Below are 27,422 nucleotides of genomic sequence, written 5' to 3'. Positions count from 1 at the left end.
CAGCCCAGATCTTGTGACTTTACAACTTCATGCTTCATACCTGTAAAAAAAAGAGCTTTGAAAAACATAATGTCTTCTGAAAACTATGCACATACTCAGCAGAATTGCCTGTTGTTTGCATTACTTTAATAATGATATTTCTTTTAGAAAAAAAAAAAAATCAGGGAGTTGGACAAATATCTAATTTTTCCATGTGATATTTATATATAATGTGACACATCAGGTGTCACTTTGACTGCTATTGCTAAGGGGCTGAGGAGGAGAAATTATAATCATGGGACACTGCCCTAGGCTGAAAGTAAGACAACAGAAGGCTATATATTATCTCTAAATAACAATTATGTGACAAGTGGAAGATGGATGGAAGCAGTTCACCAGGTTTCCAGTAGTGCAGAACAATGTGCACAGGGACTCAACAGTATATTGTCTGTATGTAGAAACAGGTAAGAGTTAGACTCTCTACATGTTAAATTTTAAATGATTGATTGTTGCTGAGGTTATTTGCAGTGATTTATTTATACAACATTGTTGAACAACATTTTCAGCATTCTAGGGCAATTTGCTAATGTGACATGTATCTTCTTCATCTGCACTTTGAGTTCTTTTTTAATTAAGGTGAAAATATCATCTGTCGTTGTCATTCTTAATACTTAAAAATTGTCTTTTGAGGACTATGAATTTGATTCTATGTTATTCTCTGAAGCATATGTTCACATGTTCCATTGTGTTCAGAAAGATGTAATGGAGGATTCATTCTTTGGTACATTTAAGCCTAGAAAATATTCTATACCAAGAAGTTGCTGGGCACTAGACCTTGAGCATCTGGGGGAATTATGTGATTTATGCTGCTAATGTTTTTTTGAACATTTGAAAATCAAATTCAGAGGGAGGATGAGGGGGTAGCTACCTGTCTCTGATGTTCATCTACAGAGCTCCTAAGGATTCACTGACTATAACTTTTTCTCTGTGTGTTTTGGCATTTCTTGAAGATGTACAAAGAGCTGATGAGGAGAGAAAGGAATATTAGAAATTAAAAGAATTATGTGTTTGTGAAGATTTCACTTTGACTGTGGCCTGATTCATGACTGCTGGGAAGTCACTTCCTTCCATCTTCTTTAGTTTTCCCATATAAAAATGATAATGGTACTGATGTTGATTTGAGATCTTAGGATAATAAATACCATAGGAGCAAAGAAACAGGCCCAAGGAAGATCCATCAGTCATATCATGCCCTGGTCATGATGGAATTCACCAAATACTGTCCTTCAGATAGATCCAGCAAAAGCCTTTAAATTTACATTAAAGCACCTAGCACCAACAGAATACAAAGAGAGGCAATGGGGTGTATCTTAAGTTCAATATGTGCAGGCATACAAAGGCAACTCTATGAACTCCGAGTACTCAGTTTCTGCCAATACAATTCCTGTGACAACAATTGCATGTAGAGTGGTGAAGGCTGTTAGAAAAGATTGTGTTTTGAAATATAAACTAGATCTGCAGTAGCCTTTTATTTTCATTTCTACACCCAGAAGCCTGAAATTACATCTTGTTAAATAAATCTTTCTGCTACTATTAATCCTTCCTGGCTTTAGGAATCAAGGTGAATGAGGGATAAAGTGACAAATTCAAGTTACTTGCTGTCTTAGAAGTACAAATAGCCAAACTGAAACATACATATAAACTCGTTGAGAGACTAATACTCTGATAACTGGAGTACTATTGAGTATTTTCAACCAAATTACAGAATTTACTTAACAGAGTTTCTGTTGCTAAATGATGAGTAGAGGAAAGATAGGGATGCAGAGATTTTGTGTCTCTCAGCTGAAAAAGAGATGTCACTCTTGCACTTGACAGGGCGATACTCCACACATTTGGCTGATCAACATCCTATTAATTTGGCGTTTTTTGTTTTGATGAATGTCCTAGTTGTGGCTTTGAAATGCATTAATCTATTGGTATTGTTGCAGTAGTCATAAAATGAAGTTTCCATGTAATGCAGCAGCCCATTTGGGTGCAGAATTCTGAGGTTCACTGCTGGTAACACTGCTCTGGAGTATGAATTTTCATTGTGTTCACCCCTGCAGCAGACTTAGGTAAAAAGTAGATCATGACAGAATAACTATCACACCAGTGCCATTAAAATTTAGAGAAAATCAAATTTCATAGCATGATCAGAGAACAACAGATACAAAGTGTGAAAGAAAAAAATGTGAAAAAAAATTACTTTAAATTCTGTTGAATGTTTTGCCAGAGAAAATAATTTATGCATATAAATATTCTATACAGTGATGTGTTTTCCTGAGCATTAAACAATATCCTCATTATTTTCAATGTCACACTTTTCATATGAGTACAGAATTCTTGTTAATTCAAATTAAGAAATAATCAACTTGTTTTACTGTACATTCAACACATTTTCATCATAAAAAAAGTTTCTAATAATAATAAGTTATCCAAATCAGAGTTTACCAGTGACTTGTCCTGCACACTTGTCATTGCCAAGTTTTATATCTCTTGTAGATCAGTGATTACAAATGCATATGTTTGTTTTTAACTGTTAAAATGTTCAGCAGTAGAGGACAAAGAATTCCAAAACTGATCCTTTTATCATGCTTTGTAGTCAGTTTTTAATCCTTTCAATGCACAATAAATTAATCTTGAGGTTATTCCAATTCTTTTTAATCAACATAGTCTTTTATAAAATATGAATTCTAGGTACATTACAGAAATTTTACCATCTTTGTCAATAAAAAGAACAATAAAAATATACTGAGTTAGTTTGACTAGATTTCTTCCAATATTGTTAATTATATCTCACTTTTGAAACTGGCTATTAATCAAGTCTCATATCAGTCATTGAATTATTTCATCTAAGATTTAAGCTGATGAACTTAATAATGATGTGGGTCTCCCTGATTAGCCTTTCTAATGCTGGAAAAAATTATCTCTAGTTCTTGTCTTTGGAAATTACTATCATAGAATCATCAGATGGTTTAGGTTAGAAAAGACCATTAAGATCATCAAGTCCTATGTCCCTAAATGTCACATCTGTACATCTTTTAAATACTTTCAGAGATGGTGACTCAACCACTTCCATGGGCAGCCTGTTCCAATGTTTGACAATGCTTTTGGTGAAGAAATTTTTCCTAATATCCAGTCTAAATCTCCCCTGGTGCAACTTGAGGCTTTTTCCTCTCCTCCTATGGCTTGTAACTTGGAAAAAGAGACCAACACCCACATTGCCACAACCTCCTTTCAGGTAGTTGTAGAGAGTGATAAGGTCTCCCCTTGTTACCGTAAAAGTTACCCTCAGCCTCCTTTACTCCAGGCTAAACAACCCCAGTTCCCTCAGCTGCTCCTCATAAGACTTGTGCTCTGGACCCTTCACCAGCTTCATTGCCCTTCTTCAGACACACTCCAGCATCTCAATATCTTTCTTGTAGTGAGGGGCCCAAAATTGAACACAGTATTTGAAGTGCGGCCTCACCAGTGCCGAGTACAGAGGGATGATCATCCACTAGTCCTGCTGGCCATAGATGTTTCAATAGTTCTATTAACTCAGTAGTATTGATTAAAAGAGCTGCAATACTATTGCTTAAATTCTGAATTAAGTTCTCTAGTATTATTTATTTAGACTAAGTTTATTGGTTTTTATCATCCAATTTTTTTCTGCTTTTCTTATAGCATTATACAGTGACATCAGCATTACCTGTTATAAAACATAGAGCATCAATTTATATGGGAATTCAGGATTATTCTACATAAGTATTGATTTCAATTCCTACCTAATAACAGATGAGTATCAATAGTAGAGCTGTTGTTAGAATTCTTATGCTTTCAAAAGACTTCTAAAACTTCCTATTTGTAGTTCATCTGCTTTGTTTTCTCTTCCAAGTGTTTTTCTTTCTTAAAAATCTTCTTTCAATGCTAATCACAAATATGTTTCCACAATCAGCTTTTTTTTCCCATAAATTTACATAATTTTCACATTTCTTTACTAACATAAGACAACAATACACTTTGACAAAATGGCCTTACATTTTGAAATTATAGCAGGTCTAAACATTCTTTTTTTTACTTGATAAGGTTAGAGATAATGGTGTCTGAAAAATTATTTTGAAATATGTCAAGAAAAGCAAATGTTTTGATTTGGTTTGCTTAGTTTTTTTAAATAAAGGACAGACAACAGTCAAGCTGAGTTTAAATTCTGCAAAGTTACTGTGACGTAATATTAGACACTGAATGTTTAGGCAGTAAAAGGATAATGAGGTATTAAGAAAAAGCCAATATGGATTTGTCAAGAACAAATCATATCAAATTTAATTTTTTTTTCCTTGAAAGTGTGAGTGGCCTAGTGGAAAGAAAGGCATATTTAGCATTTGTGAATGACTCCTAGCTGCAAGAGCTTACAATCACTGCAGAGCACAGCATGAGAATCCAAAAGGATCAGTACACTGGAGAAATTGCTTGTAATAAGTAACACAAAATTCAGCAAAATGTAGATTACTATACTTACCAAAGATCAAATTTACAGATAGAATAAAGGGAAATAGGTGATTAAACAGCGTTCTTCCTTAGAAAAATACTGCTACTACAGAAAATGGAATACTTAGTAGAATGGCAAATTGCATACTTCAATTCTAGGACATACTAGGAAGACTGCTACCTATAGAGGACATGAGACTGTTATTCCAATTATCAATAGTGTTAATGTCTCAAATAGAATACTATGTCCAGCTTTGGGTCCTACTTTATAAGATGTAGAAAAGCAGTAGAGATGACAATAAAACTAAGTGGGGCATTTGAAACCATGACTTCTAAGGAAAAGTTGAAGAGATTTGGCTGATCTAAGCTCTAAAACAAATGCCTGATACACACAAGGATAATGGTCTTCTGTTGTAACTGTAAAATTTTAATAGAGGTCATCAATAAAGTGTTTTCAATACTTTCAATATGGTAAATTGAATAAGTAATAAAAAGTATTGAAAAAAGGAATTATACACAAATATTCAGGAAAACTAATTTTAACTGAGTGATGACATAGGTTATTCTGAAGATCTAAATTTAGGTATATAACTCATTAGACATTTTTAAAAACTGGGCTGAGAATATTCTATCTTGTCTGAGGTCAGAAGGACCTGAAGAACAGGCCCTTTTGATCACAATATTTTGATTCTTTCTGGAATGGATATTTTTTTAATATGAAAATCATGCCAGTGACAATCAAATATACATAATAATCTAGCACCCTTTCCCAGAAGGCATACTTTTGTTGTATGCTATGTGGTCTCTTTAAAGAGCATATGTATGAGAAAGATTTCATTGGTCTTTACATGTTTCAATGACTGACTACATTTCATACATGTCAATTGTGATAATGAGACTATATTGGCTGTGTACACTGGTAATGACAGTATAATATTTGTATCCTTTTCTGCCATATTTTTAGTTATTGGCTCTGTGAATGTTATAAGAAAGAAAATATTTGAAGATTTATCACTGTAATTAAATCTGAACAAAGACAAATATGTGATAGGTAATATTGTGCTCCAGGTAAGTGAGCAGTAGATACAGAACTCCCAGAGCAGAAGAGAAGCAATTTCATTGCTAGCTGATAAATCAACAATATGTTTGCTTTATGTGGGTGCATTACAATGCAACAAATAAATTACCTTCATTAAATATTTTCTTGGAGGATTAATGAGCACTAATAATAAACCACAGCAGCACAAATAAATGCACCAAAATTATTTATCTGGTTGAGGTGGGAAGCCAGAGGAACAACCCATTGTTATCATTCATCTTAGCTAAAAAGAAACCTTCCCTCCTCTGAATGTGAAGTCTTCTCCATCATTCGAGAGTGCCACATATTGCACCCTTATTCTGTGGCTGGTACATAGAATATCCAAACAGCAGGTGTGATGATAAAGGTGAAAACTGGACTTGAGATAAAATAAGGTTTTGTGTTTTCAGCAGAGGAGATTTAGGCATATATTTTTCACAATACTTTATTTTGCTTAAACAGAATATTCCTCAATGGTAAAGCAAAGCCATCATACAAATTTCATGGTTATAGTTATGTATACTAAATTCAGTCCGTAATCTTGAGTCCGCTTTTCGCTCTTTTCTTATCAATAAAAGAAAGAGAAGAATCAACTTCCTCACAGTTGCTAAAACTCCCAGATTATCTCAGATTTTGGCTGGCATCAGTACCATTTATTCATCAAGTACTGCCATCTTGTGGAATTGCAGTAATCAGAGGAAATTCTAAACAGAGGAAAAACATATTTTCTCAACATGGTACTGGAGGACATGGAATACTATATCTCCCACTGCATAGCAAAAAGAAGACACAGAAGAGACATTTCTTGTACAGCACTATAACTCCACAGAATTGCAATTGTGGGATGTGTGTTTGCATGTTTTGACCTTGAAGATGAAATATTTAAGCAACTTACGGACTGTACATTTAGGTTTTAGGTGGCCTTAAAGGAATTTGTATGACAACTTTCTTGTTATGTCTTCACTTGCCACCCAAAATAACACTTAGTTCACGGGGCTGATGAAAAGGCTGTCTATAAACCTCATGTCAAAAGGACAAAACAAGCAATTTTTCAGGAGAAAAGCCTTGAAGCAAATCTGGGAAACATTCAGGGACTAACAAACACAGGAGTAAATATTTGGTGCTATCTGAATGCTTCCAGCACAGCTCTCATTACAGTACTTAAGGGTTTATTTCTTACTGACCCACAATGACAGACTCTTGCATTACCATAGCACTGACATTTTCTGCATCAGAATGATATCTCCAAAAGCACAACACAGCACTAACAAAAATGCTGATATGTCAGCATTCCAGCTTCATCTCTTATGGGAAGTACCTCATATTGTGACAGTTTAGGAATTAGTGTTGTTAAACAGATAAAATAGATCTACAAAAATTATTTAAGAAATTATAGTAAACAAAATTTCACACTATAAATTCATTTCGTAGGAGATAGATGCTCTCTTCTTACTACTTTATCACCAAGTGACCTAGATTTTCACCTACATAGCCCACTAAAAAGTACTTTGTAAAACATGGAAACAGATTGGACATTTGGAAGGCTTTCCAAATGACCTTCAGACAACAGATACAAAGCTCCTTGGAGACATTCTTCCATAAACAAGGCTGGTCGTTCATAAAAGGAAATACCAGTTTTACGGTTACCAAAATTATTTAAATCATTTTCACACCAAGACTTTGTGTATAACAGAACTTACCAGCAGAAGAGTCCTTCAGTCCAAGCCACAGGAGAATGCCAATTTACAACTGCTTCTATAATTCATAATTTCTCTGTCTTTTACTCTCTGTTTCTATTTGTGTTGATGAATAGTATCTGTGTAAATGTTTCTTTTGTGTTGGCAGTCAACGGTAATTTCCACAAAGGGCTCTGCATCATCTTTGTGGTTTTGGCATAGGTGTCACATTAAAAATAAAATAGATGTGCATAGAAATAAAAAATAAGCTCAGCATATATTCTGTAAAAATACTCTGAACTACAGTATTCACAGTTTCCTATTTTCACTTAAACTTTTTTTCCCTATTGAAAGCAAAATGAGTACAGCATGGAGAAACCATTTACTCAGTCTTTTCTCAAAAAGAGATGACTTCAGAAGGTTCATATCTAGAGTAATTACTTTCTGATTTTACAGCTGTAGTTTGGTTTATTTAGATATTGGTAGCACTGACTTTTAACTTCAAAATCTCTTGAAGGTCATTGTTATTTACCTGTCAGGCTTGAGATGCATCTCTGGAGTTTAGTCTCCTGTTAAGAAGTTAATACAATGACAGTTGTGCTTTGTGCTTAGCCAAATGACACAGGTTCTAAAATCTTTTCACATAAACCATTATAGGAAAATAGAGGCTTCCAAGTTCACTGACAACTGCAGTGAGCTGTGTACTAATAGGCCTAGTGTCATCTGTTTGGTCTTAGGCTTCTTGTTCTGGTATTCAAAAAGTTCACACAGCAGCTTACCATTTTGTAAGAGCGGGATTTCAGATAATATTTAAATACAAGCCTCTCTTCTTATAGTTGTGCTTCTGTGCTGAACTGCTGTGGGACTTTTGGCATGTAACTATATTCACTCTTGTTTCAGAATATTTTACTGTGCATGTGCTATAGAAGACAGACTTCTCTATAGATAGACAGCAGTGTTTTAAATGTTGATTCTCCATCATTCTCACTTCCTTATTTTTATGTTGTTGCTGTCATTTGGGTATTTTCTTATGCATGATACTGCCAGAATTAGAACACAAACCAAATCAAAACAAAAAAACGGATTTTGTACTTGGATAGCCTTCATTAGCAATTCTTTGATTTAAGAACACTAAATTTTAATTTTGCTGGCATACAAACTGGGAACAGTCAGAGCCCCAGAATATGAACACCAATGCATGTTTCATCCTCTTCTCTGGTTGCAAATTTAGAAGTGTGAGACATTTGTACAATGGATCAATGTCAGGGTACACTCATTTTCCCGTAATTGCAGTCATTCTCTTAACACCCTTTTGCAAAATCACTTCTGCAAGATCATTCATCTATTTCTGTCAGCTAAAAACTGTTGGGTCTCCAGATCCCAAGCCAGCTGCGGTTGTTTATGACTGTTCTGCATAGCATGCATTGGAAATTGCAGAGTTTTCCTGAGATATTTCTACTGAACCCTATGCATACTGTAAGGACATAACCCTCAAGATTAAGAATTTGCTGAACTCATTAACCAGGAGGGTAACTTTAAAAAGTGTGTAACAGGTTTTTCACCTGGAATTCCAGATCAATTCCCGATCTGAGCATTCAGATGCAAAGTCTTCAGGTATTTGAAAGTATGTTCCCAGGGTTTTGCTTTTTAGAAATGAAAAATAGGAGTAATTCCTTCAATATCAATGGGCTAACAATAATCAAGAAGCAAATTGTAAGCACTTTCATCTGTGCTTTGGAGTTTAAGCTCCTGTCTAGAATACAGATACTGTAGGTATGAACAAATAAAAATATTAACTGCAGCTTAATAGCATAAATGATTTGAGTTTTAGATTTGGCAGAAGTTCCATTACTTTTTTCTCAGTGCTGTTTCCCAGTACTCATTCACCCATCACACCATTTTTAACAGCAAAAATCATTTAGAAGGTGACAAAATTACAGTATCCCCCCCAGATTCAAAACCAGCAAAGACTAAGTATTCTATTTCCTTAGAGGCACAAGAGTATATTGCCTCAAATCCGTTCCTTAAGAGTAGTTCTAATTAATAAATTAATGATTAATTGCATGTGGTTTTAGGCTACAAATGGAGAAAATTCTATTCTACAGGAACTACCAATGAACTCACAATGATGACTGTTTTACATTTGGTTTGAACTACTTTAAGCCACAGCAATTAGTGAGACTGATTGCTTCCATTTGAATTGGTAACAGGTGTCTTCAATTAAAGCCTATGCATTTTCCTTGAACTTGTACCTTCATCATCACTTTGTAAAGTTTTATGCTGCCATGAATCCTTTCTGCCAGATAAGACATCATGGCAAAACATGGCAGTGAAATTTTGAGAGAGAAATATTTTGGGGTAATTAGTATTTTCTCTGAAACATAACAGAAAAGAAAGGATATTTTTAACAAGTGGAGAGCTCTCTGTGAGCCCCGAATTCCTCAGGGTCCTATGTAACCACTCAGAATTACAATTAGATCTGAAAAAGTTTTTAAGCAAAACGTCAATGTGTGCAACTTAATTCCCCATTTTGGAGTCTTCCCCTACTGTCCGATAAATATGTTTAGTCCTTTACCATAGCAATTTTGTATGAATACCATCAATTTTTCATGAGAAGATTTTCATGTAATTTCAAAACTAGACTGAACTTCTTCAACATTAGTCCAGAACATCCTGCATCTCAACATCACTGCTTGCACTGTTGGCTTAAATTGGTTGAAAAAGCAGTCATTGTGCTTTTCTATTCCTTTCTGACCACCATGTCAGGGAACGGAATAACATAAGGATAGAAAGGACAGATCAGTTGGAATTTCTAATGCTTCCTATGCTGTTATTGTCAAACTGCACACCTGGCCATGGCATATATTTAACTAGGATGTTAATGTGTTTCATTCTCGTACCATAAACAGCTATAGCAGTTCCTCTCCTATCATTAGCAGAAAAGCACACAGAAAAATTTTAATTTTGAGGCCTTTCCTATCATCCATTTGACCCTTTCATTTTCCAACTAACTTTATGTCAAGAAAACATTTTGCTTGTAATGGGGATAAAACAGTCTGCCTGTAGTGCCAGACTGCAATTACTGTCTTCATATTGCTGCTGAAGCTGAGAGTAGTCACCTAAGAAATTTGAGTCTAAAAACTTTGAAGCTTGTTATATCAATGGGGCAGTTTGCATCTTGGAGAAGCAGTAAGGACTTTATATACCTGAACTAGCTTTGGCTTTTCTGATTTTGGAGTCAGCTCTTTAAAGACTATCACAGGAGGAGATTACAGAAGAAATTGTCTTATAGCTAATGTGCCAGTTTAAGTAGTGAAGATTTTTTTTTTAAGTGTGGAGACAAAATGGAACAGTGGAAGATAAAATTGAAAGGAGAGCAACATGTAAAAAGTATACATAAAGTTAAGACTTTAAAGTCTGAATTGGTGGAACTCCACATGAATAATTCCCTGCAAGGAATACCCTGCTAAATCAGAATCTCATTAACTTTACTGATACTTCTAAAGCCAAGACATTAATGCATCTAGGGTTTTAATAAATCATGATATAATCTCATACACAATAATAGAAAATAATCTTTTTTCTCAACCAATTATTATGAGTATAAAGGGAAAAGTATATACTTTTCAGGTGAACAGAATGATTCATGGGATAAAAATAATAACCAAGGAATTGGCTTTAATTATCTTTTTTAAAAATAACTTTGATTATTCTTTGATCCATCGGATTATGAGGCCAAGCAGTTGGTAGCTTTGGTTTAAGGAATTTTTCATTGATTGTAGGGATTTAAGCTGCATGTGGGAAGGGTTCTGAGATTCTTCAGTGAAGCGTTGTAGAAGAAGATAGAAGTATAGTGCAGTAATACTACTTGCAAAGTAGGTCGAACAGTTATTAGAATCTGCTGATTTTAAAAATGAATGATCAGAATAAAAACTGTTTATACACACAGTTGCAGAAGTCATCCCTAGCTGTATAGGAAGCATCTTGATATATTTCACTGCAAATTTGAACAAGTAGAGAAAATGTTTTGTATGTTATATTTGGCTTCACCTGAAAGTTTAGAAAAAGGAATTATCTAATATTTTATGGGTGTTTTCTGAGTCCATTGAATAATTTAATTATTTTTCCTGAACTAAATCTATCTTCCCAGGGAACTTGTGGGCTCAACACTTATGCTATATTCAGAATTCCAAGGAGAGAAAAAAATTCTTCTCAATTCTAAACCAAACAAATAAAAAGTTTTAAAAGCCTTTAACTTTTTTTTTCTAGATTATTTAAATAGTTAATGAACACTTATTGAGTGTATCCATTAACATGATACAATATTGTTTCCATAATTTCTTTTTTTTTTCTGTGTTCTTTTAGAGATCATCTATAGCTGGGTATTTAATGAATTCCCGTCTTTTGTGGCAGAAGATAGCAGACGCTTCATCTCTCAGGAGACAGGCAATCTCTACATCTCCAAGGTGCAAACATCTGATGTTGGCAGCTATATATGCCTGGTAAAAAACACAGTGACAAATGCCAGAGTTTTGAGTCCTCCTACACCTCTGACACTGAGAAACGATGGTAAGAAAAGCATTATTTCTGGGTACCACATGGAAGCAAAAATAATAAACCAAATATACTTTAGTTAATTTAAGAACCATGATGTTATTGGTTTTTAACAATATGCATGCATTTACTGCAGCAATCAGCAAAGGAAAGGTGTTCATGGAGACATTTTCTTTTAAAATGTCTGACACTTGTGAGCATATTTAAAACTCTAAATGCTGAGGTGCACTCTGACACCTCCTGATATATTTTGTTTAGAACAGTTACTCCTTCTTTCTATTCTGGTCCTCTGTCACTGCCAGAAAGAAACAAATCTCCTTTCTCAGTAATGTCCATTTCTTTAGGGCTCAGTTCAGTTTACTCAACCAAAGTGGTCACTGAGATACCCTCAGGCACCTGAGACATCCACAGGGGACTGGCCAATACCACGTTGGGCATAAAGACCAGCAGTAGGATGCCAGGATGCCACATTTATATCTCTCATATGGCACATGGTTAGACAAATGAAAAGAGGTTGTATTGCTTAAATCATTATCTGTTGCTGTACTAAAGACCTGTTACACTTCCAGGCTCCAATTCAATGCACTGATTAAGTACCACCAAGAACACTACAACAGCTTTGATTACAATGATAGTTAGTTACCCAGGTAGTTTTGAATTTCATCAAGACATATAACTGCAGTATTTTTTCTGTAAATAAGTACCTAAATCCTATTATCAAAAAGTGGCTTAGGATTTTTTCCCAAAAATCAAAAGAAAACAGCTTCCAATAATATTTCTTATGGAGCAGTATGACATTTCAATATATATTATATGTAACTCCAATTCTGTTAGAATATTTGCCTATAGAGCAACTCTGTTATTTGCTTTTACAGCAAAAAAAATCATATTTATTACATTATAATTGCTTTTTGGTTTTGTTTTCTGTCAAAATAATTTTATTTTTGAGAATAATAATTAATAATACCGTAAGTGCCTACAGTTTCCTTTTTGTCAATATGTTCCACATCTAATGATGTTTTCTAGTTCTTCAGAAATACATTTCAGCAATTCATCATAGTGAATCCATACTTACATAAATCAGAGAGAAAGAGAGGGAAAGAGACTCTGAGGCTTTTTTCTTGCTTGTAGCTTTTTCTAGAAATAAGACTAGTCCTGTGTTGTAGAAGCATTACAAAATCTGGACTTAAACACAGATGACTTAGTTTAACAAGGTAAGCAAAAATGTGTTCACAGATTAGAATGGAATGAAGTTAATGTTTATTCATTGTAACAATTTGAAATTTGTGCATGTACAGCATGCAGCCTCTGCAGCAAAAAGCTGTGTGTTTTAGTATAATTTTCTATTTTCTTTTGATGGTTTAGTATCTATGCTAATTATTGAGTTTCAGGTGTTTAGTTTTACTGAACTAACATAGTAGACCTGATCTTTTCTATATCAACCTTTGAAAATTAAAAAACTTAAACATTGATTGTCTTTTTAGTCTGTTTGAACTGACAAAAAAAGATAGAATTTTATTGTCACATTTATTGTTCATATCTTGCTCTATTGTTTCTTTATGTCATTTCTTCATGTTTTTATTGGGTTCCAGTTTTGTGCAGAAATTCAACATATTAGTTATCCATATCGTACTAACAGTACGTAGACACAAAATACAGTGTAAGAAATTGAGAGAGTAAATAAAGATAAAGGCAGCAGTCTACATCAGTGAGCTAAGAAACAAAATCTGTGAAGGAATACTGTGCAGATTTTCTTAAATGTCAAGTGGTAGTATATACCAGCCTCAAGGAAATTCTTGTTTCATGGCTGGCTGTCATACAACTGTGATAATCCAACCTTCTGAACTGTGCTGGAGTGTTGGGGAGGCATTTGCACATAGATGAACTGCTCCTCAATGATTTCCTGATTCATTTCTTTACACACATGAATTTCTACCAGGCTTCCATGCCTTAATTTTTATCTGTTGGGATTTCTGAAAAGTCCCGTTAGAGTTCTTCAGTATTTCTTAAGAAATTGTTTGCTTTGCTGTATGACTGAACAAGTTTCTCAGTGAAGAGACCCAGACTTTCTACCTAATCTTGCAGTCTCCGTAAACACACCTTGAAAAAATATTCAGGAAAAATCTGGTTGCTAAATCATATTTATTATTTAGGACATCTGCCCTGTTCTACCACAGAATGCAATAATATGGGCCTCTTAAAAACTATCTGGGATCACAATTAAAATATTCCATTAATGATACTGTACTTTTTCTTTTTGATAGAAATTGCTTTAGGTTGTATTGCCATGTCCATTGACAAATATTAAAAGGCGATTACAGGATTTTAAAATATGGATAATATAGCTGCTGAAAAGAGGTGCTCATTAGAGTTAAAGAAAATTAGAGTAATTTGTGGAGAAAGAAACAGATGAGTACAGACTCTAATAAGGACGTGAGAAATTAAGAACGTCATTAAAACAAACAACCGACTACCTGAAATTTACTTGACACTATGTCACTGAGTTCTATGAATTTTAATATAGTTTGTATTTTTTTAAGCTTTTTGGTTATAAAATTAATTGAATCATTTTAACCTTTACAAATATTCACTTAAGTTTAAAAATCATACAGCTTTTTGAGTTCTAATAGTTGGCATCACAACTGTCATCCTATGCAGTCAGCACATTTGTCAGAAACCACAGGAAGAGCTTGTGGTTTTAAACAGCTTTTACAAATGACACTATATAAATAAAACAATTTATATAGTCTGTATTCTCTGGACATATGTATCATTAACGCAAAAGTATTCTACTTGATATATTTATCATCATTCTTGGATTTTGATATATAAACTGTACCTGTACTAGGGGACTGGACAGCTTGTGACAAAAAATACTCCTATGACAACACTGGTTTCTATTTATCTATGAGGAAGGAATGGAATAATATTAAGTCTTTCTGTCAAACTCTGCAAGAATGTAGGAACTTCCTGGGCTTTTATTAATCTTTTATTTCTTTGTGATGTGTCTCAAAGGGGAACTTAGCTCCTTGATATGAAGCAAATTAAATAAAAACATTGAGAAATCCTTCAATGGATTCTGAATAAAATGAATACCTCATTTGTTCAGATGTCCTTGACAATCAGTCATTTCATACAATTCAATTTCATTTCAAGCTGGGTTATAAAAACATTCTAAAATTCAATCTGAGAAGATAAAAAGTTTTAGCAGGAAAAAAAAATATACATAATTTCATTAACTGCCTTTATAATGCATTAGAAACTTTGAGGAATTATTTAATAACTGTTTACAAATAATAAACAGGGCTGTTAAAATGGATCTTTGCAGGCTTGGATGCTGATTGAGAGCAGTAAATTATCTTGACTAGTAAAAACAACAGAAAGCCTCTTAAAATTTAGGAAATAGAAACCTAGGGAGTATAAAACACTTGATGCTAGATAGCATAAGGCATTTCAAGTTCACACACTTTCATTCCAGATTTTCTTCCTTTTATTATCTTTTTTATTTCTCTTGAAAATATGTTAAATTTAACATTATTACTGTAGAGGAGAGAATTAATTATTCATTTTATCTCTGTGTAGATGCTGTCTAGTGGCTTTGTATTGTGAAATTTCCAAAAAAAATAAAAAGAGAACCTGTACAATTTCAGACATCAGAGGATACATTCACTGTATTGAATTAGAGCAAATTAGTTTATACCTCAGCTGAGGTCGATATATTCTCATGTAACTGAATGCAGACCTTGACCTTCGAAATTTTTTCCATGTCATCATAGTTCTGTGAGCTGGATCTTGTCTGTCCTAATTCTATTGATTAATTCTATGTGATTAATAATCTCACATAATGGCAGAACATATAATTATCAAGGTATTAAGGATGTTCATTTCTACTTTTCCATGATGAAATGTGTTCTGCATGTGCTTATTCAGGTTGAACTCTGGGATATGTTGTTTGAACATCGCTTGGTTATCTAAAGATCTCTTTCCCAACATTAACGAAATTTTGGAAGAAGTCATAATAATTTCCCCAATGGGGGAAATTAAGCAATAAAAATATCCAGAATAGGATAGTAAGGTAATACATAATACATAAAAATATAGAACAAAATCAACAGTTTCACAGACATAGACTATTTCCATCTCTGAAGATTAACCCTAATGTTTATGATCTGTCAGTTTTCCCCTTCCAGAAATACACAGTTTTATTTTTTTTCCTGCTTGCATTACTAGTTTTGTCTTCTAATGTGTTTATTCATATGGAGATGAATTCTAGCAGACAGAAAGTATACCTGGATTGTAATGAGAGTTGAAAATACTTAACCAGCTGTGACTTAATCCTGCCAGGTTTTCTGGAGTTTCTGACCTTGCAGGCTGCCTCTTTCATGTGGGTTGTATTGCAAGATCATTAACTTACATTTTTAAGTGTCCAGTCACATCTCATACTTAAATTGTGTAAGTCCATAAAGTCTGTGCAAGACTGGCTGGAAACTGTGGGAACTCCTCCTAGTGCTCCAGGACAGGATTCAAATCTGAAATAATCCTACTTTGATATTTTTTCAAGCAGAGCCAAACTGTCTGGGCAAAGTCAGGTTTGATCTCTAACATATACAAAGATTGATAGCACTGACAGACATCAAAGTACACGAGATCTCTTCCAGGGGTAGGCTGTAAAATGGCAATGTCCCTGGACAGCCATTACTCTTGTAATAAACATGTTGTTTCTCTGCTAAAGTTGTAGTGAGATGTTTTAATGATGGGTCACTATGAAACTGAAAATAAAAGACCAATTCCAATAATCTCAGCTTTTCTCCAATAAAAAGACATCCTTCATGGATTACAGGTATTTTGAAGAAACACTTTTTTTCTGTTTTGTTCTGGATCTTGTGCCTAGAACCCACTGCAAGGTTGTCAAAATGACAATCAGAATTAATAAAACCCAATTTAATCTTATTTTAATTAAAAAAATTAAAACAAGGACATACATATGTACAACGTGGGATGGTCTTTTGACAATATAAAAGGGCTGAAACCAGGGGAGTATTTCAGAAGGAAAATTGGGAAAGGTTTGGAAAGGACTAGGTTCCAACATTCAGTGTAGAACAAGAACTCTTACACTATGAAACAGTTTGCTTTGAGTTTAGTTTACTCTGAATTCTGTTAAGATAACCTCTTTCAAGGAGTTTTATTTGCTCAGTTTTCCCACTAGTTTATAGAAACATTATCTGCTGGAAATGAAGTTGTTGCTTTTTTAAATTAGCTATAGTAATTTAAGATTCTAGACATATATCATCTCACACATCTTCTGCATTCATGTTTTCTTGTTTTGCTTCTCCTCCTGATGATTTACGAAACTATTACACAAAGGAAAGAGTTAACTGATCCATACACAGAGTATACAAAGTATAAAATAAATGAACTGGAGAAAAAAAATGTTCCTCCAAATTCAACTCAGGATTAGGAATGATGTTGCATTGAACTGTAACTATTAAGATTTCAGACATAAGTGTGTTGATAATATTACAATTAATGGTGACTAAATTGAAATTTGTGCAAGTTGATAACAAAAATAACCTTTATATTTTCAAATGTTTTCAGATTATTGAGAATGATCATACCTAATGTTATGTATCTTACTGTCTCAGGATCTTAGCTACAAATTCACAAGCGACTGATTGCTTTACAGTCATGGGGTATGGCATAATGTTCAAATAAGAATGACTTGTCAGTTTGGTGTTCTTGTCAACATGGTGAAATAATTTGATTGTGAACAGCAGGAATTTTGTTTGAGGTTAGGACTGAAGTAAGTTCATAACAAGGATGATTTGTTGCTGTTGGGTCTAAAACAATGGGTACTTCAATAGCTGCTGCTAATGGAGGAGAAATGTTAGTGTTAGTTTGATCTTTCTTATTGAGGAATAATAGGTACTTGTATTTGCATGGTTATATGAGGAGACTCAACTGAAAAACATGTCGCATTTAGGAAGCTCTTTCTAGTTAATTAGATAACAATGAATATTAGAGCAACATTAGTTTGTGTCCTAATTGATCAGAACCACATGAAAAAATCCTCTCTGGACACTGCATCAATTTTGACACTTTTGGTACCTAACTGGAAAGGGGATATTTTGTTTTCATCTTGTAAAAGAACAGTGCAGGTTGCAAGAAAAATGGTGCCTTAGGTCATATTTGAAGTACAAACACATATGTAATTTACTATAGGATAAATGAGGTTCTTCAAAGACTGTGAACATGCCATCAGGAATACAATTAGAAACCCCGTGAAAATTAGATTCTCCTCCTGATCATTTAAATTAAACAATATTTTCCAGATTTCTTGATAGCTTTTGTAAGCCTGACCTGGATGAAAGTACATAATTGGAAAGGAGGAACAATAAATATTGGCCAGTGATGCCTAAAAGAAATCATCCACAGATTTCTTGTGCCAAGTTCAGCATGATGTCCTCCTCTGTAAAAACAAAATGGAACAAGAAAAGCAATGACAATTCTTTTGGCTTTTTGTTGACTCGTATTCTTAGGCCTCTCAAGCAAGATGGCACATTGCCTAGTGTAATGGAGTCCTGATTTTTCTTGATGTGTATGACTGCTCAGAAAAAATGTCTATAAACATAGTCAATAAAAATGTTCAGGTTATCATATTTCCATACAACTATATATGCACAAATCTTCATACTGGAATGTTGTATACAAGCCATTCAGATGCCCTTACTCATCTCTGAGTGTCCAAAGAGTGAAGTCTGGTTTCATCCAACGCCAGATATGCTGGGTTTAGTAGAAGAGCTTAGATGCCAAATTGCATAAATGTGATAAATTTGGTGGATTGAAGTCTAGGTTATGACTCAGTAAAGACTTCTCTACATAGAGAGAGACGGCAGTCTTGGTTATAGTTTCTGCTTGATGTTTTCAAACACAGGTAAAGAGAAATCTCTGCAGACCAGACTAGACGAGAAATTTTGGCCTCTCATTTGAAGAGCTAGAGAAAATACCACCGCTCCCTTCATTACTTATTCTGAGTTTACCTCATTGCTTTTGTGTCCTTAGGGTTTGGCCCTAGTTCCCTTGAGTTCAGTCATAGCACACCCACTTACAATTGAAAATGAAGTGCTTTTAGTTGTATTCGCTCTTTAAGAGAGGTAGAAAGCTCTCGTCTATGTATGACATACATACACAATATTTATGAGTTATAAATAACTAATTTTTTAAATATTTCAAGATAGGAATGTTATTTCCAGAAAGCGCTTTCTAGACAGAGTTCAGAAATTAGCTGCTGGACTAGTGACATTGAGTATAATATAAAGATGGATTTTAAAGTGGGAAGAGGAAAGTTTTGTTTAAGCTGTAGTTAAACATCTTGTTTTGAATAAATGTGACCTTCTTCCACATTTATACCTCAATAATTAGAAATACATGAACATCTTATCCCCTAGTTGTAAACTAAAGAAAAGTTTTTTCCCTTCTTGTGCTGTATTCATTAAAATATTTTTCCCAGAAACAGAATTCCTGAATTTGATATTAGGATAGATTCTAGCAAAGACTTCTTTCCATCCAGTGATATGTGATAGGATTTGTTCTGAGTAACATATGAAAACATTGTTAGTACTTTAGTGTTCAGTGCATTGCAGAATGCAGTTTCACGTGAATGTTTTTAGGGCTTCTCAAAAGAAAAATGTGGTTAAGAGATCTCTAAGTGTAAGAAATATTATGGACAGTTATCATAAAACAACCAATCCCACACTAAACTTTTAGACTTACAGCAGGCACTCATCCTTCCATTTACAATAAGATTAATGCAGGTTAGTCAATAAATTATTCCCAATGTATTGAAAATTCAGCCAGGATGTAATGGTGGGTATCATCTTTATTTTTGAATTAATTTGGTTTATGTTGTGAATTTACTGTCATTGTAAATGCGTGTATTCAGGGCTCTCTCTTCCAAACAAATATTCCAAATAAATAAATATAATGGTTCAGGGAAAATGCTAAATGTTCTTTTGTCACAAAAAGACCTACATGATAGGCAACCCTAGTTTGCATTACAGATTATTGATATGAGAGGAAATTATACATGCACATTCCTGCCGTAGTTTCTTGGTCAAAATTTTCTTGGGTTTGAATACATATTCACACAACAGATCATAATTACAATGTGGTAGGAAACTCAATTTCTGATCTGTAAAATTATTAGAAAATTCTTATGCAGCGGAACAAGTTCATCACTCCCCAAGAGTTTTCCCAGAAATTGAGAGGAACGTCCAAACCAATAAGAATCCCCAATAATTTTGTGATTAGAGTACTATCCAGGTTGTAAGAGAACCAGATTAACATTCCTACACCAGTCAGCGACTTTACCCAAAGTCCTCAGGCAAACACTCTTATTCATTGAACTATGGGGTTTGTAACTTTTGCTAATAAAACAATGGCAAGTATAAATCTGTGCCTAATCTTTCTCCTGAGTATAGGAAATCCTTGGCTTTCATTTTCTCCCTAGCACTCTGGTGATGTTTAGCAAGGAATTTTATATTCTTTTGTATCTACTGTCTTAAAATCTTATCAGCCACTTATTCAAGTGTGTCCCGTAACATGTTCGATGTAAAATTAGTTTCCAAACTAAGTTAAAGAGCTATTACTTTAAAAGTTTGAAAGAAACCCAGATCATTTTATCCGAAAGGGTTTAAGGAGCCATCATGGAAGCTTATGTTCTGGGAGATTCAATAGGGTGGTTAAAATCTAGGAGACTAATAGAACAGAAGCGTTAGGCTCTACACAGTTGGAGTAAGATGATGTGTCATGATTTCTCAGCAGTCTGATTTTTCTTACCCTGTGAAGGGAAAAAGTCTTCTTGTGTGAATAGTCATCAACTCACAATTTTTCTACACTATTCATTTGACGTTGTAAAAGTCATGGAGTGCCAGGCTAAATGAAGAGGCAGAGTAGTCCTTTTCAAGGTGATAATGACTGATATCCTGTCTGTAGTTCTTCTGCTTGTCTTAGTTGAAAGAACTGGCAATCAGAAAGAGATCTTGTTACTTTATTCCATTTTCCATTTCCATTAAATGGCCCACAGAGCATAATGTAAACAGTATTAGCTGTAGCAATATCTGTAAATGTTTGACATTTTATTACATCTATTCCTGAGGTATGTGAGCACCTCACAATCATTGTTTATCACATTTTTGTGATTTAATGAATTGTGTCATCTCTTTTTTTTGATGGAAAACTAAAATGCAGACAACAGTGTAGCTGAGAGTTCATAGGACACTTTGGGTAGTGGAGATTTGTACTCAAATTAGAGTTGCAGCCAAGTCAGAGCAACAACTTGTTAAATGAAATCACTTATTAAAATTAAAATTGATTTTATGAGTTTTCCTTACCTGGGATGGAGAATATGTAATAATTGGTCTGTGATAATTGCATTGTTGTAAAAAAAAATCTGAAGGAGGAAATAGGGAAATCATCTCTTCTATAAATATTGAGCTCCATTTCTGCCTGTGTGACTAATAAGCCATTAATTTTAACAAGGTCAAGTTGTGCTTAGTCCTGGGATATGTGCAGTCATTTGAATCACTGCCTTTTTCAGTAATCAGAGATATAACAGAAAGGTTATTAGTGTTTCATCTCAGTTCAACTTTACCCAGCCAGGGAAGACCCTGGCTGGACAGAAATGTGGAGAGCTCTTCTTCTCATACACACTGAAAGGCCAGAGACCCAGAGACTGGGAAATGTAAGGTGGGATGACTTGTTTCAGAATAAAGCCCAGGGGTAAAATTTACTTACACAGGAAAGTTTGGCCTTTAACCCCTTTTAAATCCCAGACAAAATTTCAAGATCTGGTAAATTAGATTTATTTTGAAGCAGTGCGTTTCATACCAATCACAAATTCAGCACTTTCATACCCAGATCTGAACTCGGCTGAAAGGTACAGCTTGTGAAGTAGGGAGTGTAGTAAACTAATTAATTAGTCTAAGGAAGACTGAATCATGGGGGTCATCTCCGGGAAGGTAAAGATTCTCTGAAAGGAGGTATTTGCATGGGAAGGCAGAGCACAGGAGCACTGAGAATGGTTCCCTATTCTTCTACAGTGCTCAGACCACGTGAGCTCTGTGATTTGTTAGCTGCTTGAAAATCATATATTATGTTTTCATTCTGTACTGATCAATTTTATTTATTGTTATATTTCATGTTTGACAACTGGAAATAAAAAATGACTGGGAGAACTTTTTATGATCTTAGCCAAACCACTGAAAGAGAGTCATATATATAAGTCTGAGAGAATTGATTCTAATGCACATAACTCAAGGCCTCGATATTTCTTAAAAGTTCTGTTTCCTTTTAGCACCCAATACAAATGAACAAAAATTATAATGAAAATGCAGATGGTGGTTGTTTTACCATTACTGACTCATAGTAACCAAAACAGAAACTGAGAAAGATAAAGAGCCTGGAGGTACAACAGCCACAACAAAGCATTTATAGTGTAACATGGGAAGGTAAGGCCTTGATAATTCCGTTGATGTCTATGCAAGTGTAATGGCCTCCTTGGTCTCAAAGATCATAAATAATAAGGGTGAAAAATATCCTTTTGCAATAATAGACTTTTGTTTCCTAATTTTCATAGGGACACCAAGCGATTACTCAGTAATTTTTCTACATTTTTCTGCCCGTTGCTGCAGGCATGTCTCTTGTTCGTGTAACAATAACCAGAAGAACAGGATGTGGTACAAAGCATTGGTATATCAGCATTTTATTAGGAATATGAAATGATGGCATGACTTGCAAAGAGCATTCAATACTTGTACAGATTGCACCTACTAAAGAGAGTTAATATAAGTTAAAAATATAGAATCTGAAAGATAATATTGTCCCTCAGATGCGTTAGTAAGTAATTATTTTAAAGGCAAGAATAATTTAATCCTACTTTAAGCTGCATTTTCTTCCGGACTAAGAAAAGCAAATGTCTAATAGTATATGACAATTCAACACAATGATTTTCAGGAACAAAATCTTACACAAAAGTAAAAAAAAATTGTTTTAAATTCATTGAATCACAAAACCTGTCAGGGAGTATGCACAGTCAACAGATGCCAGAGATTTAAAAGGAACACCTCAGGAGTATAAGGTTGCATCATAAAAACTAAATGAACTATTTTCAGTAGTGTTCACTACAAGGGAACTTAGGGAGGTTCCCTGAACAAGATTGAAGAAATTTTAGAAGAAATTTTGACATTAAAAATGCTAACAAATCCCCGAGGCCAAAGTGATAAACAGAGGGAAGCTTGATGTAGCATTTTCCTTCACCAGGCCTCAGCCCTAGGAGTATATGTAGAAAAGGTGCTTTTTTAAAAAATGGGACTCCTAGGAACATCTGAGCAACTACAGACCAGTAGAAGTCTGACTTCTGTGTCAAGTGTTTTGGTAGAAAATACATAGAAAAGTACAATTAGTAGGATTATATTTATCACATTACCATACAGTAATTTTACCATACAGTCATATACCATGAATGCAGCTTTTGAAGAGGGAAGACTTGCTTCAGTCTGTGTACAACTTTCCTGAAGAGTCTGAGAGAATATGAATAAGAATGGTCAAGGTAACACTGTGTACTTTCATTTCAAATAGCTCTTGACAGGGTCACTCATCAAAGGCTGTCAAAGAAATGAAATTCTCAGAGGGATTGAAGGACAGCTCCGTTTTGAATTAACAACAGATAAAAAAAAATCCACCTGTTTTAGGAGTATCTGATCAGTTTGGAGAAGTGGGAGATTGTCGGTGAAGCCACAGAATACTTTTCTGGGACTTCACCATCCAACAAATAAATGATCTGGAAAGGAAATTAGCACAGAGGTAGAAAAACTTGTTGATATAAAATTATCAAGGACAGTTAAAATTAAAACTAACTGTGAAGAGCTGCATAAAGATATTGTGATAACAGAGTTGATAGGTGATAAGTAATGTCAGCCAGTACAAATTTATATATACCTAAACCTAAAACTATTATACATTTATTAGATATTACCACTAAAGAGATTAGGGTGCCATTGTGGATGAACATCAGCTCTAGTGCAAAAAGACAAATAGAACTGAATCATGAGGAAAGCAATAAGGAACAAACAAAAGAAAAAAAAATAAAAACAAACTGTGATAGAAGGACCTACAGCTTCAATATTGCTGTGCAGTACTCATCTTCCCACCTCAAAATGATAGAATAGAATCTGAAAAAGTGCAACATGGACACTAGGAATGATGGCAAGTTTATTAAAGACTCACTGTAAGGATTCATAGTCTGGGATTTTTCAGTCTGTAAAAAACACAGCTAAAAAGGAATATGACAGATATCTCATAAAATCATGAATGAATCTGAAACTGGTATTCATACTCACAAAAAAACCCCCAGAAAACAGTAAAGGAAGTCACAGGGAGTGTAATTAAATTATGAAATGTACTGACACAGTACAAACCAGTGGGAATATATTTTTATGACAGATTAGGCTAGGGGTGATTTCAATCTAGGTAGGGGAAATTTTAATTGACTACAGTTTGGTTCATGCCCTGGCTTTATTCTAATACCCAGGACGCAAAGGTTCATTTCCTTTTTTATATTAAAAAATACCTTTTAAGCTTTAAAGACAGAAGTGCTTCAGAATTTGCATTTTTATACAAGGGGCAGTATTTCTCCACAAGTTCATAAAGAAATGTCAAAACATTGATTTAGTCACGTTTTTGAGGAAAAAATGGGTCACTATTGCTAGTACATATAATACTTGCATCATTTATTTTTTTTAAAGAAATCTACTGCTATATACTATATATCTACTGCTATACATATATACTGCTTATAAAACCACATTATTTATGGAATTACATTGTTTGAATTAAAAGCATTTTATGCTTTCTACTTCTGTTATTTGATTCAAATATCAGACACATTTATATTTTCTAACTAACCTTAAGCCCCCAAATACATGTTTAAATGCATATATGTTTAGACTTCCTCCCAGAACCAAGCTGCAGGAGCTTGTGGGACAACAGAAGGTACACATATTCAGTTTTCCTCATCTAAAACTCTGAACAATTCTTAGTTTGTTTAACATAGCTTTTAGTTCTTGAGTATCACTTACCCCAGTAGCCCATCTTCTGTCTAACCGAACACAGCTGTTAGTCATATTCTTCTCCTGCCATGCTGATGATGACATTTCCTCTAAGTCACATCAAATACAAACCTCTCACCCCATCTTATAAAACCTGTCTCCATTCCCTGCTTATTTCTCATTTCCTAAACTCTTGTCATTCTCCAAGGCTGTCAGTCACTCCACAGCAAATTCCAAATAACTGTTGATTTCAATGTTTGTATTTTTCACATTCCTGAATGTTTTCCTAGCTGTATCTTACAGTAATAAGTGTGTTGTCCTGATAAAATTAATCATCTCCCAAATTAAAAGGGTCACTGAAAATTAAATAATTGCACTTTGTATGTGTCTGCACATCTGTTTGTATCTGCGTACACAAATGCTCTTGCATAATTTGAATTTTTCTTGCTGAGCTTAGAAGGTCCTCAGTCAAACATGATATGCTGATTTGTCACTATTGTCACTGCACTGGTAAACAAAACTTTGGTCTATGAAAATTCTCACCCTTTTAAAATTGATTTCCTGTTTTAATCTTTCATAATATAAATATTAACCTGTGTTTGAGAAAATAAATCGTTTTTCTTAAGCTCACTGTTGTGTTGCTGGTAACCCTGAAGAGCATTTTAGAATATTACTGGACCTGAGCAGAGCATATCAGATCAAACAAGGCCATCTCAATCAATTACTAGCTTTACTGCTGGGCAGGTTCAAAAACGAAGTTATAGGGTTTTTCTAGGATAATCTCAACAAATGGAAAACTGATAATATTTCATATTTTAAACATTCCTTATTTTCCAGGTGTAATGGGGGAATATGAACCAAAAATTGAAGTCCATTTTCCTTACACAGTTACAGCTGCAAAGGGAACAACTGTTAAAATGGAGTGTTTTGCACTTGGCAAGTAAGTACAGATTCTTTCATAATTAGACATCATTGTTTATTAAGATGTGACATGCCTAATTTGTGGTCTCATTATTTTGCTGGATTTCATTTTCAGAGACAGTCCTTACTGCACACTCAAAGTAACCAACTGACTAAGTAGCCAATTATGAATTCCCTGCCCAGACATTTCTGTGGATGGTAATTCATTCAAGTTAACAGACTCTCTGTCAAAATGAAAAGTTACATTCTTGTAAGCAAAAACAGGAGAGTCTTTTATTGAGAATTTTACCATAATCACCCATTTATTCACTGTGATACTATAAGTCAGTAAATTAGAGTTTATTCTGCCAAAATATCATAGTTGGAAAATAAACAAGATTAGTACCTTTTTTCCCCCCCAGATGGTAAGAGCACAATGTTTTAAACATGTCCTAACACATTTTGTGGCAGTCCCAATTCTCTAGTTTCTATCTGACCTAATAGCACTACTAGAGAACAGGTGTTTAGTATTCATGTCAAGGGGGTTTTTATGTTTGTTGATAGATTAGTTTAGGGAGAGAAAGGTTTTAGAAATGCCTCTTTGCTATTTCATACAAATTAAATAAGAAGTGAAATTACTTCTATACATTATTCAGATTAGAATATATAAGATGAAATTGATAACATTTCAATTTTATTGTGGCAGTTATTAATATTGTTACCAACAATAAGGGTGGCAAAGGTAGTATACAGTCAAGCAGAACTAAAGAGCAATTCTAGTGATTGAAAGAAATTATTCTTTCTTCTGTACATGTATGTAGCTAAAAACAAGTGTTCCATCAGTGATGTTTCACTAGAGAGATATAAACAAATATAAAGGGTAGGTTTTTCTCAATAATACCCCATCAAATTTGTGTGTGTGTGTGAGAAATCTCACTGCATTGAATTATTTTCAGTTCCTTTTTACAGTGGAATACCTTTTGGACATTTCCCCCCCACCCCTCGAAGTCATACTGCTCAATATCATATATCCTGCTTGGTTTTCTAATTCATAGCTTATCAAGACACATACAGGTTTCTTAGAGCCTGGTTTTGATTAAGAAATAGTGGAAAGCTTTGTCTTTGCAATTCCTGTGGAGGAACTTCACAAATGAATTAGTCTGAGGAGTACCATATCTTCCATACCAGTTCTTACTCTATGTAGGAACTAAACATAAGAGGAAAGGAGTTTTAAGACAGTAGTTTATTTTCCTGAAGATCACCTTGCTCAGCAGGTCTGTTTTTTCAGAGCAACATTTCAAAGCCCATCTCTACTACCTAAGAACACTTTAAAAATGATCTTATAGTAATTTTGACATTCAAGTGTCACTGGTCACTGGAATTTTTTGTTCAGATTTTTCTCTTAACAGTTCCTATTCACTGGCTGGGTGAGATATGCCTTGAACTTTGCTTCCCTTCTTTCCTGTTCTTCCTGTTTGACCAACATCTAGACAGTCTCAGTGAACAAGTTAACAGAAAATATTCATAAATAATTAGAGAGAAATTCTGACAAAGTATTTTAATTGTATCTATTCAGGCCCACTGAAGTTGAAGGAGAGACAGGACATAACCAAATCAGTCCAAACA

General features: G+C 34.2%; 1 protein-coding gene across 6 annotated transcripts in view; it reads left to right on the top strand.

Annotated features, from left to right (window-relative positions):
* The window catches only part of CNTN5 (contactin 5), a 666,666-nt gene that overhangs the window by 477,197 nt on the left and 162,047 nt on the right, over positions 1-27,422 (top strand). For all 6 annotated transcript variants that reach the window (XR_012627723.1, XM_074860212.1, XM_074860211.1 and 3 more), the window contains 2 exons: positions 11,605-11,808; positions 25,734-25,836. Coding sequence is in view for 5 of the 6 variants with exons in the window: in XM_074860212.1 (XP_074716313.1) it covers positions 11,605-11,808; positions 25,734-25,836 (307 nt within the window). In the remaining variant the exon portion in view is untranslated. The remainder of the gene's footprint in view (positions 1-11,604; positions 11,809-25,733; positions 25,837-27,422) is intronic.

The sequence above is a fragment of the Strix uralensis genome, chromosome 2 (genome assembly GCF_047716275.1).
Source record: "Strix uralensis isolate ZFMK-TIS-50842 chromosome 2, bStrUra1, whole genome shotgun sequence".
Classification (NCBI taxonomy): Eukaryota; Metazoa; Chordata; class Aves; order Strigiformes; family Strigidae; genus Strix; species Strix uralensis.
Note: the sequence above shows the minus strand (reverse complement) of the source record. Positions and strands in the feature narration are given on the sequence as shown.